Source organism: Scylla paramamosain, chromosome 2 (assembly GCF_035594125.1).
Source record: "Scylla paramamosain isolate STU-SP2022 chromosome 2, ASM3559412v1, whole genome shotgun sequence".
Lineage (NCBI taxonomy): Eukaryota > Metazoa > Arthropoda > Malacostraca > Decapoda > Portunidae > Scylla > Scylla paramamosain.
Window position 1 is genome coordinate 7778832 of NC_087152.1, and position 12092 is coordinate 7790923.

Sequence of the window (12092 nt, forward strand, 5' to 3'; positions counted from 1 at the left end):
ACCTCCCACTAATCATATTCAAATAGATTATTAATAATTTTCATAGCCGCATTTCCTTACAACTGTCCTTTATTTAATTTATATGGCTTTATTTATTTATTTTTTTTCATTACTTACAAATCACGTCTTCGTTTAATGTCAAAAAAAAAAAAACATTTACTGAGGAGTTACCCAATCTTTAAAGTCAAAAACTCCTTCTCATATTAATCCACTTCATACTGGTACTTTAGAATGCAATTACCCCGCCTGTAGCAACCCTTAGTAACCATCGTCCTCGCTCTCCCACCCTCCCTTCCTCCCCTCCCGTCCTCCCCCACCCACCGCGTAAATACCAGACCTGCAATCACTGCGTGCGTGTTTTTGTTTCCTCGCCTCCCTCTCGGCGGGCAAGTGTTTGGCTTCCCACGGCAGCTGTTGAGAACGATGGGCGGTGCGCTGAGAGTGGCGTCAGGTGTGGTATACTAGTTGTCACCGTGGACCTAGTGTAGTGTACCGTTTGTTTGTGGGTTTTGGGGGGATGGAAAGGATACATTTAGTGTTCAAGTTAGGTTTTGTGAGGTTTTGTCTTTGAGCAGTTTTAATGTATACTGAAACAGTGTAGTGTCAAAAGGCGCAGGGAACATGGTTGAAAGTGTGCAAATGGTACCAGTTAGGCATGCTGGATGAGGCAATGGTTGGATAGGTAAAGAGAGAGAGAGAGAGAGAGAGAGAGAGAGAGAGAGAGAGAGAGAGCCCTGCCTCACGTCCGTCCCGTCCGTCCACCAGCATTCATTATTATGGAAGTGTATTGTACTGTATACATCAACCACCCCCGCGCCATAATTTTTTGCGAGCAACCTTCCGCATTTGAATTCATGACTTTCTGTTTCACTTTCATATATCCATTCACTTTCTTCTCCGAAAGCGAACACAGATCATTGTCATCTGTCATTCCCACAGTTGCCCATAGGTGGCGGGATGGCTGAGAGGAAATATGAAATACAGAATCCTATACACTTGTTATTGAACACGCGATGGTGAATGTGAGGGAACAACATTTTGCTTATTATTATACGTTATCTACTATGAAGGCTACGGTTTCTCCTCCAGTTTAATAGAATGACAGTATGGACCGTATTCTAAAACGCTTTGCTTTCTCACTACCACTATTTTCAAAGACCACAGAGATTATTAGCAGGGTTCTCAAGAGTATTTCTTCTGTTAATAATATAGAGATCGTATTAATATCTCACTAGAACCCCATAAACACTCTTGGAAACCTGTGTAACTTTAACTAAAGTCTTTTTGAAAGCAGTCGAGATGCGGTGCAGAAGTACTTCAAAATATGGTACTATGTTTCAAGCAGGGACTGCCATGTGTGGGTAGACCTGACGGCTTCTTGCAGCTTCCCTTATTTTCTCATGTTCTTATGTCATGGTGCAAGTTTATGTTCTAAAGACGCCACTGACAACAAATAAAGGGATGGATGACTGGAATGGACTCACTCATCATGTTGTTAGTGCTGAGCTATTGAGGAGCTTTAAAAGATCAGAGAAATTTAAGGATAGGATGATGAAGTGGGTATAAGTATTTTATCATGTTTCATACAAGGACTGGCATGTGTAGGTCTTTTGGCTTGTGTTCTTATGCTTTTACCAGCGTAGTGCATCAACACCACCAAGTCACCAATGTTCTTATTAGCCATTCTTAGTACCCCTTCAATTTCTCTCTCTTATTAGCTTCAAAGTTTCACGGCCCTAACAAGAACAAGAACCAGAACCAGAACCCTCAAAGTATACGACAAATATCCTTACACTGGTAATGTTCAATCGCTCCCTTCATGAGACTCCTAAAGTATTAATATCGCACGCATTATCAACCGGCATCTCCGTCACGGCAGCTACCCACGCCCTAAACATGTGGCCTTATTCGGCGAGGCGTGGGAGGCTGCAGGTGTGTGTGTGTCTCCCGGGGGTGGGGTGTTGGGCTCCCATACTCTGGCTGTTCGTGGGGTGTTCCATTGACAACAAGCGACGCGACCCCTGCAACGCCGGCGAGAAATGATTAGAAGCATGTGTAGATTAATAACAGAGATAGATAGAGAGAGAGAGAGAGAGAGAGAGAGAGAGAGAGAGAGAGAGAGAGAGAGAGAGAGAGAGAGAGAGAGAGAGAGAGAGAGAAAGTGTGGGGAGCAGGGTAATGGATAACGAGAAAAGATCTTTAAATTATTGATTTTTTTTTATTATTTCAGGTATCGGAACAAGCTCAAATAACGCCTGGGTAGAGAGAGAGAGAGAGAGAGAGAGAGAGAGAGAGAGAGAGAGAGAGAGAGAGAGAGAGAGAGAGAGAGAGAAAAGATTATGAACCCTACAAACCCAATGTTCCCTATAAGCTGCTCCATATTCAACTTACACAAGGCAAAGTCCTCTCCTCCTCCACACACGCACAGGCGGCGGTTCTCAAGCAGCAGCAAATGTGTCTACACTCGTACACACCTCCGCGGAGACACACTTCAGGCCCGTATTCTTGAACGCTGTGCTCCCTCATCACGACTATTTTCAGAGGTCACAAAGATGATTAGTTCAGTTCTCATAGATGCTTTTCTCACATTGATAATGCAGAATCATTATTAAATTGCCATTTGAATTATACAGACACCCAGAAAACCCTATTAACTTTTACTTGAGCTAGTTATGAGTAGTCGTGAGAAAGCACCTAAGCGTCTGATTGATCAAGATTATGGGACTCAAAGATTCACTGAGGGGTTGAGACCAGAGTAAAAGTCCTACACTGAGGGATTGAGACCAGAGTAAAAGTCCTACACTGAGGGATTGAGACCAGAGTAAAAGTCCTACAGTGAGGGATTGAGACTAGAGTAAAAGTCCTACACTGAGAGATTGAGACAAGAGTAAAAGTCCTACACTGAGAGACTGAGACTAGAGTAAAAGTCCTACACTGAGGGATTAAGACCAGAGTAAAAGTCCTAGAAAGGCTCCTAAATCCCACGTAAAAACATATACTGTTCTAATAAAATGGTGTGTCAGTCTCTACCACGTATATGTAAAACTAAACGAGGCTGTTTATTAAGGTGTATGCTTAAAACTGGACTGGTTAAAAGTTTCTTATGGAGACTAGAAATGAGTATCTTTTGTCGCTGAAGGGGTCGGCTGTGGCATGTGAGGCGTGGTGAGCTATAAAAGGACATCGATTGAAACGAATTAGCAATTAACAACATTAGGTTAAACTTGCTTATGTCAGAGTTATGTTCACCATTTATTCTTCGTAGCTTAAGAAGTATAACTATCGCTAAGAGTTTTATGTTTTGCGGCAATAGTGAAATACAAAATCGTCTCACAGATTGTTTCACACATTCACAAAGCTTCACATAACAAAACTAATGAAAACTCAATAGAATCTAGTGACTGCTTCGTGTGGAACAGATAATTACCAATGAACTATTAATCGACTCACCTCAAGCCTTGGTATGTACTTACATCTGTATGAGAATTATCCCATGACGTGTTCTCTGTTGTAATCATAATCTTACGTGGCTAAACTTTGGAGAAAAAAATATAACGGTAAAGGAAAAGACTCTCTCTCTCTCTCTCTCTCTCTCTCTCTCTCTCTCTCTCTCTCTCTCTCTCTCTCTCTCTCTCTCTCTCTCTCTCTCTCTCGTTCAGCTTATTTATCAATATTTTTACATGTAAGAAAGTTCTCTTCCAGAATGTGTGCCAAGAGAGAGAGAGAGAGAGAGAGAGAGAGAGAGAGAGAGAGAGAGAGAGAGAGAGAGAGAGATTCGCTTGCGTGTGGAGATGGAGCGAGGGCCAAGGACTTAGATATGATATAGGAGGGGAGGGATATGTAAGATCCTCTATCTCGAGGGAGGGAGGGGAGGTCCAGCGGTGCCGGACTTAAAAGACAGACTTGAGCCCCCGAGCGTTCACTTCGAGGATCACTGCGACACAATGAAGAGCCTCCGAGTCGTCTCGTCTTTGCTGGCCCTCGTGGCTGTGGGTAAGCGATGCCTCTGATCATAGTAGACCTTTCAGTGTTCACTGTCATGGTCGTCCTTTTAGTATTCATTGTAAAAGTGCGTAGATGCAAGAAAAAAGAGAGATTTAGAAGTTAGTTTTGTATTTTCTAAACTTCAAAAATACGTACTTATAAGACTGAAGGGCAAAAATATCGTAAATGTTATTGGTATTTATGGGAAAAAAAAAAAAAAGACTGAGTGAAAGACACAAACCGAAATCAAGGCTAGAACTCAAATCTTCTCGTTTCAAATTTTCATCTTCGTAATCAGTAGTAGGTAATCTGGAACAAAAGTTTTCTTACTTTTCTCACTTCACTCTTTGTTTGATGTTCATTTGGTGTTGTAGATCATTCCAGTCCATTGCCTCGTTTCCAGGGAGCAAAACACGGAAGCCAATACCAATGCAATCTTCATTTTTCTTCACCGTAATCTGTAACTATCTTTTTGACGTGGCCACTTACATAGAACCTTAGTTAGATTTATGGGTAGGAATGATAAGCGGATATATGTAAGTAGATCTTATCCAGGAAGTACCACGTGTAGGCTTACTGGCTTCTTGCAGCTTTCCCTGTTTCCTTATGTTTTTATTTCTGAATCGCCAACTACGTAACACACTATCAAGAACAATGAAAGAAAAGAAAAATCACCCATAATTCTCTTCCACTGCTGAGTTTCACCGTCAGGCAACACTTGGCAGGAGGTAATAGAGGCAAAAGACAATACCGAGCCTTTCATAGCACGTTTATTATGTTTGCAATGACCTGCTTGTGAATGTTGTCGCAGGAACGTTCCGGGCCTGTGAGGACAAACACTTTAGGAACACATAGGCGAGAGAATACTGAGGAAGTCATTTTATGTGTTTCTTTTTTTTTCTTTGTGTGTGTGTGTGTGTGTGTGTGTGTGTGTGTGTGTGTGTGTGTGGTTGAAGAGACCTTTACAATCACTTGGTACTGGAGCAGATGGTACTCAGGTCATATAGGCCTCAGTTCAGATGATCCTCAAGACAGATCGGCCTGAGTACAGATAGGCCTCAGGATGTCTGGTACTCGAGACACTTGGTACCCACACCACAAAATGTCTGTAAACTCAGATGGCTTAGTGAAGGCAGCATGTGGATCCAAACACAATAATATAATGTTCACCAACCCATCCACTACTTACTCAATCACATCCACCCATCCACTCCACCCATTCACTTCCACATACATCTGTTATACAGATGTCAATTGATTTGACCTGCAAGTTACTGCCTCACACCTGTGCTGAGATGACGTTTAATGAGGTATTGGGTAGGGTCATCTACTGCACATATAGTCTGTGTGTGTGTGTGTGTGTGTGTGTGTTGTCTTTTGACAGATAGGGTAGTGCGCATGCTCCCAAGTCCATGACGTGTGATGTGTGTGACGCCACGGTCTCCTCTGCCAGTATTTATCAACCTCTGTATTTCTGGTCAATGCCGAGACAGGCATGTCACCGTTTAGACAAGGGGGAACCGTCATCAAGTACAAGACAGAGTTCAGTTTCAGTCTAGCCTTCATAGTAACAGGATGGAATAAGACGTGCAAATTTTATCTCGAGAAATTTATCGGTACAGTTTCACACACAAGCAACACACACACACACACACACACACACACACACATACAGGTAGGGGAGAGGAAAGAGAGGGGCAGAATGTCATCACCCGGGGGGGGAGGAGGATGGGAGGCAGGGATGAGCAAGTGGGAAAAGGGAAGAGAAGGGTGGATAAGATGATCTGTCTTGGAGTAGCGGGACACACACACACACACACAGCCAAAATTAATCATGAAAATTAATAAATAACCCAAAATGATTAGTGAGGCGGAGTGGCGGCCATCTTCTTAACTGACGTCCCCGCGGAAGCCGTGATGGATTTGTCAAGTCTGAACAAATTCGGCGTTTTTTTTTTTTTTTCAAAACCTTGTGACTCTTTTATTTCAGCCTCTTATATTTTTTTTCTAAAAGTTGTTCACGATTTTTAAAGTGTTTATTCCTGTTAAGTTAAATATGTGGACTTGAGAGTGGTTTATAGTTCTGTTAAGACTGGAATTTTTTTTCTTTTTTTCTTTTCAGTTTTCCTTTTTTTTTTTTTTTTTGCTTGTAACTAACCTTAAATTGTTTGAAAAAATAGTTCACATTTTTAAACTGTTTTTTTTTTTTTTTATTCTTTTTAATTGAAATTGGGTGAACTTCTCAAGCTTCCAATATTTTTTTTTTTTTCCAGCGAATTATTTATTTCTGCTTCAAAGTAATTTTAAATTTGAAAAATAGTTCATGATTTTTAAAGTATTCTTTTTTTATTCTTGTTAAGTCAAAATGAGTGGAGTTTTCAATGGTATTAATGGTGTCAAGGTTGTTTTTTTTTCAAAATATTTGTTGATTTTTGTTTATTATTCAGGTTTGAAATATTTTATATATTCATGGTATTAATTAACGTATGTGGCAAGTCAGGATATATAAAGCAATGGAGTCTAGCTGCCTTTTTAACTTGGGGCGATTTTCAAAATGAAAGAAGTACGTAAAAAACGGACCCCGTGATGTCATCAGATGTGACGCCATCAGGACCCAGAGCCAGTGTGTGTGTGTGTGTGTGTGTGTTTGAATGATCGAGTAATCTATTGAATGAATGAATGAATGTAGGAGTGAGTGAAGCGGGTGGATGTGAGAACACCATCAGGCCAAGCTCTTAATCCCCAGGTTTAGCGGTCCCTTCCGTCAAATTTTAGGCGCTAACCCCCCCCCCCCTTCTCTCTCTCTCCCTGTCTCTCTTACAAGTCCTTTCCTCTTCTCAGGATCCGCGGTCCCCTCTCAAAGGATCGTCGGTGGGGACTTCACTGAGGAGGGAGATTTCCCGGAGATGGTGAGTGTGTGTGTGTGTGTGTGTGTGTGTATGTGCGCGATTCACCTACGGTCACCAGTAGGCTGGTCACCCAGCCAGCCGTTCCACTACGGAAAGAGCTCATAGCTCATAGTGACCGATCTTTGGGTAGGACTGAGACCACTGACACCCCACACACCGGGACAGCGAGGTCACAACCCCTCGGGTTACATCCCTTACCTACTTACTGATAGGTGATCAGGGGCTACACATTAAGAGGCTCGCCCTCCCCGCGCCCGAGATTCGAACCCGGGCCTTCTTGGTTGTGAGCCGAGCGTATTAACCACTGGTGTGTGTGTGTGTGTGTGTGTGTGTGTGTGTGTGTGTGTGTGTTCCGTCTGCCAAGATTCAGAACAGCATGTAGCTAACATTTAACATGACATTGTTGATTTTTTTTTTCTCTCTAATAGCGATTATAATGTTTGCAGTATAGTAAGTGTGTGTGTAAATAATAATAATAATAAACGGTTTATTATTTAGGCAGTTGACAAACTGAAAATGTACATAGGGGATGGGGAAAAACTTAACATTAATCCTAACGGTAAGACTAATCTAGGAGGGAAATACTATCGATTGATGGCTCGCACCATGGTGGGAATCGCACTGAGTCTGTACCGGTCCGTGCGCGGCGCCTTCAGGGGCGTTATTTTGTTGTGGTGTCTGGTGGCACGGACAGGGCGAGGCGCGTCGGGCGGCAGCATGTCTCTGAGACGCGGATGATGCAGTAGTCCCTTCCCAAACTTCTCCAGAGCCTCTCGGTGCCTGGTGGATATTCTGGACAGACTCAGGGTGGTCAGGGCTTCTTCATAGGTGGTGTATGCAGGGCCAAGGATGACCCTGCACGCCCTTTTCTGCACACTCTCTAGCTGTAGCTGTTGAGTGTGTGTGAGGGAGGAGGACCACGCTGGGGAGGCGTACATGAGTTTGGGGAGGATGAAGGTGAGGTACACCCCCCTTAACTCATCTGTCGGCGTCCCCAGCGACCTGAGTCTGCGCAGCATGTACAGCCTGTAGGTAGCTGATCTCACGGTGCTGGCGACATGCTGCTTCCAGGTCAGCTGGTCGTCCACCGTGACTCCGAGAAGCTTGGCACATTGGACCACCTGGAGGGGGTGAGGGCCCACTGTGAGCCGGGGAGGGGGCACTGGTACAGAGGAGGTACAGAAATGCATCACCACAGTTTTGCTGTGGTTGATGGTCATCCATGTGTGTGTGTGTGTGTGTGTGTGTGTGTGTGTTTGTCAGTAAGGTACTCGTACGTACTACATATTAGTCTGGATACGAAATATCCATAGTTTCAAATAACACTGAATAGAAAAAGAAAAAGAAATAATATAGACATTGGGTTAGGTCACATATAATTAATAATCTTCCATTTTTTTCATTTTTTTTTATGAGAGAGAGAGAGAGAGAGAGAGAGAGAGAGAGAGAGAGAGAGAGAGAGAGAGAGAGAGAGAGAGAGAATCATGGTACAATTACGTTACACATGTTTCATTCTTGGTGACCTCACAGGTGTCTGTATACTCTGACCCTCTGATTGGCAGCAAGCAGCATCTGTGTGGAGGCATCATTCTGAACGACAACCACGTCCTTACCACCGCCACCTGCGTTCATAAGTAGGTGCTGTACTTGTAGTTTGACATGAGTGTTGTACATGGTGGAGCGCACTCTCATAATTATGATTCGAAGTCTTATCTCGATTATTTAGTTTTACGAGTGAGAGAGAACTGAATGGGTGGGTGATAATATAATCCAGTGGGTAAGTAAATGAGATCGTTAGTGATGTAGAAAAGTGTGGGAATGTATGATTAACAGGGAGTAGTGAACGTTTATTGGGTTTTAAAGTGTGGGTTCATGATTTTAGGGATAGTTTAACGAAGATTTTTAATTGATAATGAGGAAAATACAGATGGCAGCTCAGTGAACAACACTTTTACAATATATCCTCTATAGGGACTGACATCTCAGTGGTCCATTTCTTTTTTCTTTTACTTCCTTTCTTCCTTTTGTTGCCCTAGACCCCTCTTACATAAAGAAAAAAAATGTGATCGATTTTTTTAATGAGAGGTTTGCATTGAATAGAAATCATAAAATTTACGCTTGTAGTTACTTATAGTGATGTGTTCCGTGTGCCCCCAGCCGCAACAGCCTATACGTGATGGGCGCGGGCGTCAACCTGGAGAACGAGACAGGCTACGAGGAGCACAAGGCCGTCAGCATGGTAATCGTCCACCCAGATTACGACTCAGTGACAAAGGCGCACGATCTGGCTGTTCTGAAGGTACGAGTAAGCAAAGAATGAAAGCTATACATCTATGTGATATATATATATATATATATATATATATATATATATATATATATATATATATATATATATATATATATATATATATATATATATATATATATATATATATATTTTTTTTTTCTTTTTTTTTTTTTTTTTTTTTTTTTTTTTTTCATCTTATTCTTACTCTTATTTTTTGCATGCTCATATTATGTTCAATATTTCTCGTTTTGTTGGCTCAAAACACCCGGCACTTGGTGGCAATGGCCTTTCTAACTTCGTAATGGTATTGCCTTTTAACTCAGCTTCCAAAAGTATTAAATATGTTTCGATGGCTGTTTTTTCTCACCCTGTTACTGAACCACACTCTCTTCCACTCAGCTCAACCACAACTTCGTCTTCGTGACTGGCTTGGTGACCCCCGCGGTGCTGCCAGCTCCTGAGACCGCCGAGCCTACCACCGGCACCCACATGACTGCCGTGGGCTGGGGCAAGGATGGCGTAAGTTATTATTAACACAGTGACACAGGAAGCGATTCAAAGAGTAAAAAGTCCAAAGAAAAAGAAGGGTTTCTCCAAGCCCATGAAACACTTCTGCTCCGCACCAACACCACAGCATTCAAAAAGCTCCAGTTGAAGTGACACGGGTTTTTAAGTGTTTTTATGGTTCTAGTGGTAGATCAACAGACCTTGAATAACTAGCGTCAGTCATTTCGTTAACCCTTCTTTTTTTTATTCTTTACTTTTTTTTTTTATTCATAGTTGATTTTATAACCAAAGTCCTGTGATTTATAATACTGGTCAATGTCCTCTCACCTGGACCTGACCCACAGCCTGATGGGGAGATGCAGATGATGCAGAAGGCAGTGAACCTGACCTACTTGTCCCGCGAGGAGTGCAGCGTGATCTTCGGAACTTTCGTGCAACCCAATGAAGGGTGCTTGGAGGGCAGCGATGGAGAGGGAGTCTGCATCGTGAGTCTGTCCCCCTCTCTCTCTCTCTCTCTCTCTCTCTCTCTCTCTCTCTCTCTCTCTCTCTCTCTCTCTCTCTCTCTCTCTCTCTCTCTTTTTTTTTCTGGTTTCTACTAGTTTCATGGACCGTGTCCTATCGTTTTTCGTGAATTAAATCTTAACAAAGTGTCGGACAAGGATGCTGTTTTGGCAGTGAATGTTTGAGATCCCGACCTAATTGGCAAAACTATGCTTTGGTGTCATATGTGGATGATGAAGGGAATTATAAGAGTAAATTTAAGGTAAACTTAGCTAAAATTTACAGGCCATGTCCTATCCTATAGTTAACTATCTGTCAAAAAGACAGAACTGCTGGTTGGGTGGGTGATTACTCTTAGGTCATAGTTAAACGTCACATCAACGTCACGAAAGGATGAGTGGGCAGAATATCAATCATGACGCCTAGTCTCGTTAAGTTTACCCTAATTTGCTGTTATAAATGCCTTCATTATCCACAAATGACACCAAAGCATATTTGTACCAATTAGGTAGGAGTCACAAACATTCAGTGTCAAATTGGCATCGTTGTCCGACGCTTTGTTATGATTTTATTTGGACATGGCCCCTGAAGTCTATAGTAATTGCCTTTTTTTTCATATCGGAAATTCGAAGTTTTATTATTTTTCATCTTTATTGTCATAATTTTCATCTATTTTTTTAGTACTATAATTTATTGTGTTATAGTTTTTACCCTTGTCTTTACCCATGCTTTTCATAGTTCTAAGGTTTTTTTTTTTTCTTTTCAACATTATATATGCCATTTTAGTATCAGAGATATTCCATAAGACCTGAATTCATGCCACTTGAACAGATTCCTCACTCCCTTTCCAACACAATGTAAGCTTTTCCAGCACTCCCACACCTTCAGCACTCACATACCTTCCTTAGCAGCACTATTTACAATATTATCTTATGTAGCATTCTAACGCTCATCCTTTTACATCTGCTAGCTCCCATCCACCTTTCCCTACCTTCCTTAGTATAGCAACATGTGTGTGTGTGTTTTTTTTTTTTTTTTTCGTAGCACAAACACTCGTTCTTCAATTTTTTTCTTGCCTTCGTGCACTCTTTACTGCCTTGTGTAGGGAGATGAGGGCGGCCTTGTGGAGGACGCCCATGGAACAGCCATGGCCATTGTGTCGTGGCACGTGAGTTGCGACGCCTTCCCTGCCGTGGTGACTCTCCTCGCTCCCTACCACGAATGGATCACCAGCCACTTCGATACCTAAGCCAATATTCTCCTCAGAAGCCACTAAGAGGGAACACCTGCAAGGACGAGTGGCAATGAGTGCCCTGTAAGCTCACTGGTTACTCTGAAGCCTGATTTTTACGTGTTTGTTTCCCATCAGTCTCGTTGACATTGTAACAACTATTAATGTCCATTGGAATACTTTCCCTTTTTCTTCCTATGTTCTCGGAAGCTCATCATGTGACGCATAAGACATTCTGTTTACGTGGCTTCACATAAAAGAAAAATGGAATTTACTGGTATTTCTTCCTTACTTTTCCTTAGGTGCCGTTGTGGTCGATGTTGATCTAGTGGTGCACTTTCGTCCCAAGCTCCCCGGTGTCCATATATTCGTACATTGAGTGGTTATGCCTCAGAATAGAAGACTGAATGAGAAATATGAAAAGAGGCCAAATAACAAATAAACATACACCGTGAATACATGGCACATAACATTTAAAGGAATATGCAAATAAGTCGTTAACCTTATGTTCGTCCATACCGTAGAATTAAGTGATACCCAAAAATCCTGACCTACACAACATAGGCCTAATTATAAAGAAAAGAGCTGCCATGTGATAGAGGGTCGAGTAGATTTTTATCAGTCAGTGTGGGAGGCAGTGGGAGCTGATTGTTTACTTTCCACATGCTGG

The 12092-nt window shown here is 42.1% G+C and overlaps 1 protein-coding gene and 1 long non-coding RNA gene across 2 annotated transcripts; one reads left to right on the forward strand and one right to left on the reverse strand.

Annotated features, from left to right (window-relative positions):
- Positions 1 to 986: 986 nt before the first annotated feature.
- Positions 987 to 3596, reverse strand: LOC135106453 (uncharacterized). Its single transcript, XR_010271312.1, has 3 exons — positions 3474 to 3596; positions 2392 to 2531; positions 987 to 2021 (listed from the first exon to the last, which is right to left on the reverse strand). It is a non-coding gene; the product is annotated as an uncharacterized LOC135106453 (long non-coding RNA).
- Positions 3597 to 3847: 251 nt separating this feature from the next.
- Positions 3848 to 11692, forward strand: LOC135109515 (ovochymase-2-like). Its single transcript, XM_064020895.1, has 7 exons — positions 3848 to 3993; positions 6826 to 6893; positions 8424 to 8527; positions 9051 to 9192; positions 9583 to 9702; positions 10035 to 10175; positions 11297 to 11692. Exons 1-7 carry the CDS (start codon positions 3945 to 3947, stop codon positions 11438 to 11440), a joined length of 768 nt encoding a protein of 255 aa, XP_063876965.1. The 5' UTR covers positions 3848 to 3944; the 3' UTR covers positions 11441 to 11692.
- Positions 11693 to 12092: the final 400 nt, after the last annotated feature.